At 46.0% G+C, this 874-nt stretch overlaps 1 protein-coding gene across 1 annotated transcript; it reads right to left on the bottom strand.

Annotated features, from left to right (window-relative positions):
- Positions 1–5: 5 nt before the first annotated feature.
- On the bottom strand, positions 6–867 carry LOC113745156 (green-sensitive opsin-1-like; the record flags this gene model as incomplete). Its single annotated transcript, XM_027276644.1, has 3 exons — positions 504–867; positions 226–394; positions 6–114 (listed from the first exon to the last, which is right to left on the bottom strand). Coding segments are annotated over exons 1-3 (603 nt in total), but the record flags the coding sequence as incomplete, so codon positions are not given.
- Positions 868–874: the final 7 nt, after the last annotated feature.

Raw genomic sequence — 874 nt, 5'->3', positions numbered from 1 at the left:
GGAATGAAGAAGTGGACAACAAACATGTAGATGACATATGACTCATTGTTGAAGCCTGGAGCCAGAGTGTAGTAGTCGGGTCCACAGGAGCACTGCATGCCCTCAGGAAGGTACCTGTGTGAGGTTTAAGAAGAGACTGATTAAGACTCTGCATCTACAGGATCAACCAAGCTCATGATGAACCAGAAGATTGTAAGTAAAATGACAAATACAAATATGATTTACCTAGACCAGCCAAACAGTGGGGGTCCAGCGCAGGAGAAGGCCATGATCCAGGTGAAAACAACTCCAGCTGCAGCATGAGTTCCAGTGAACCTGAAGCTTCCCATGGGTTTGCAGACGACGATGTATCTCTCAACAGCCAGGACGACCAGTGACCAGAGAGCAACTTCACCTACAGAGAAAAAAGTAAAAGTTATTGTTATAAAAGTTATTAAATCAAACTGTGCAATGTGTTCTTCCAAACCCACTGAAGAAAGAACTTGGTACTTTGTCTTTCTTACCTCCAAGTGTGGCCATGAATCCCTCAACAGCGCAGGCAGTGGCTCCAAGAATGAAGTAGCCATTAAGAGCAGATGTGATGGTGATGGTGAATCCGAAGGCGCACATGATCAGTCCAGCCACAGCCAGGTTGACCAGGATGTAGTTGAGAGGTTGCCGGAGCTTCTTGTTCTGAGCCGTTACCAACAATGTCAGACCGTTGATGGGAGTTCCAGTGCAGATCAGGAAGAACATGTAGAAAGCTAGCAGCTTGTAGGTCATTGGATCTACCATGTAATACTGGTTGTATTCAAAAGGACTTCTAACAACCCCAGTCCTGTTGGACATGGGGATGTAGAAGTTCTTGCCTTCTGTGCCATTGGCTTCATGTCCT

The sequence above is a fragment of the Larimichthys crocea genome, unplaced genomic scaffold, assembly GCF_000972845.2.
Source record: "Larimichthys crocea isolate SSNF unplaced genomic scaffold, L_crocea_2.0 scaffold49573, whole genome shotgun sequence".
NCBI lineage: Eukaryota > Metazoa > Chordata > Actinopteri > Sciaenidae > Larimichthys > Larimichthys crocea.
Note: the sequence above shows the minus strand (reverse complement) of the source record. Positions and strands in the feature narration are given on the sequence as shown.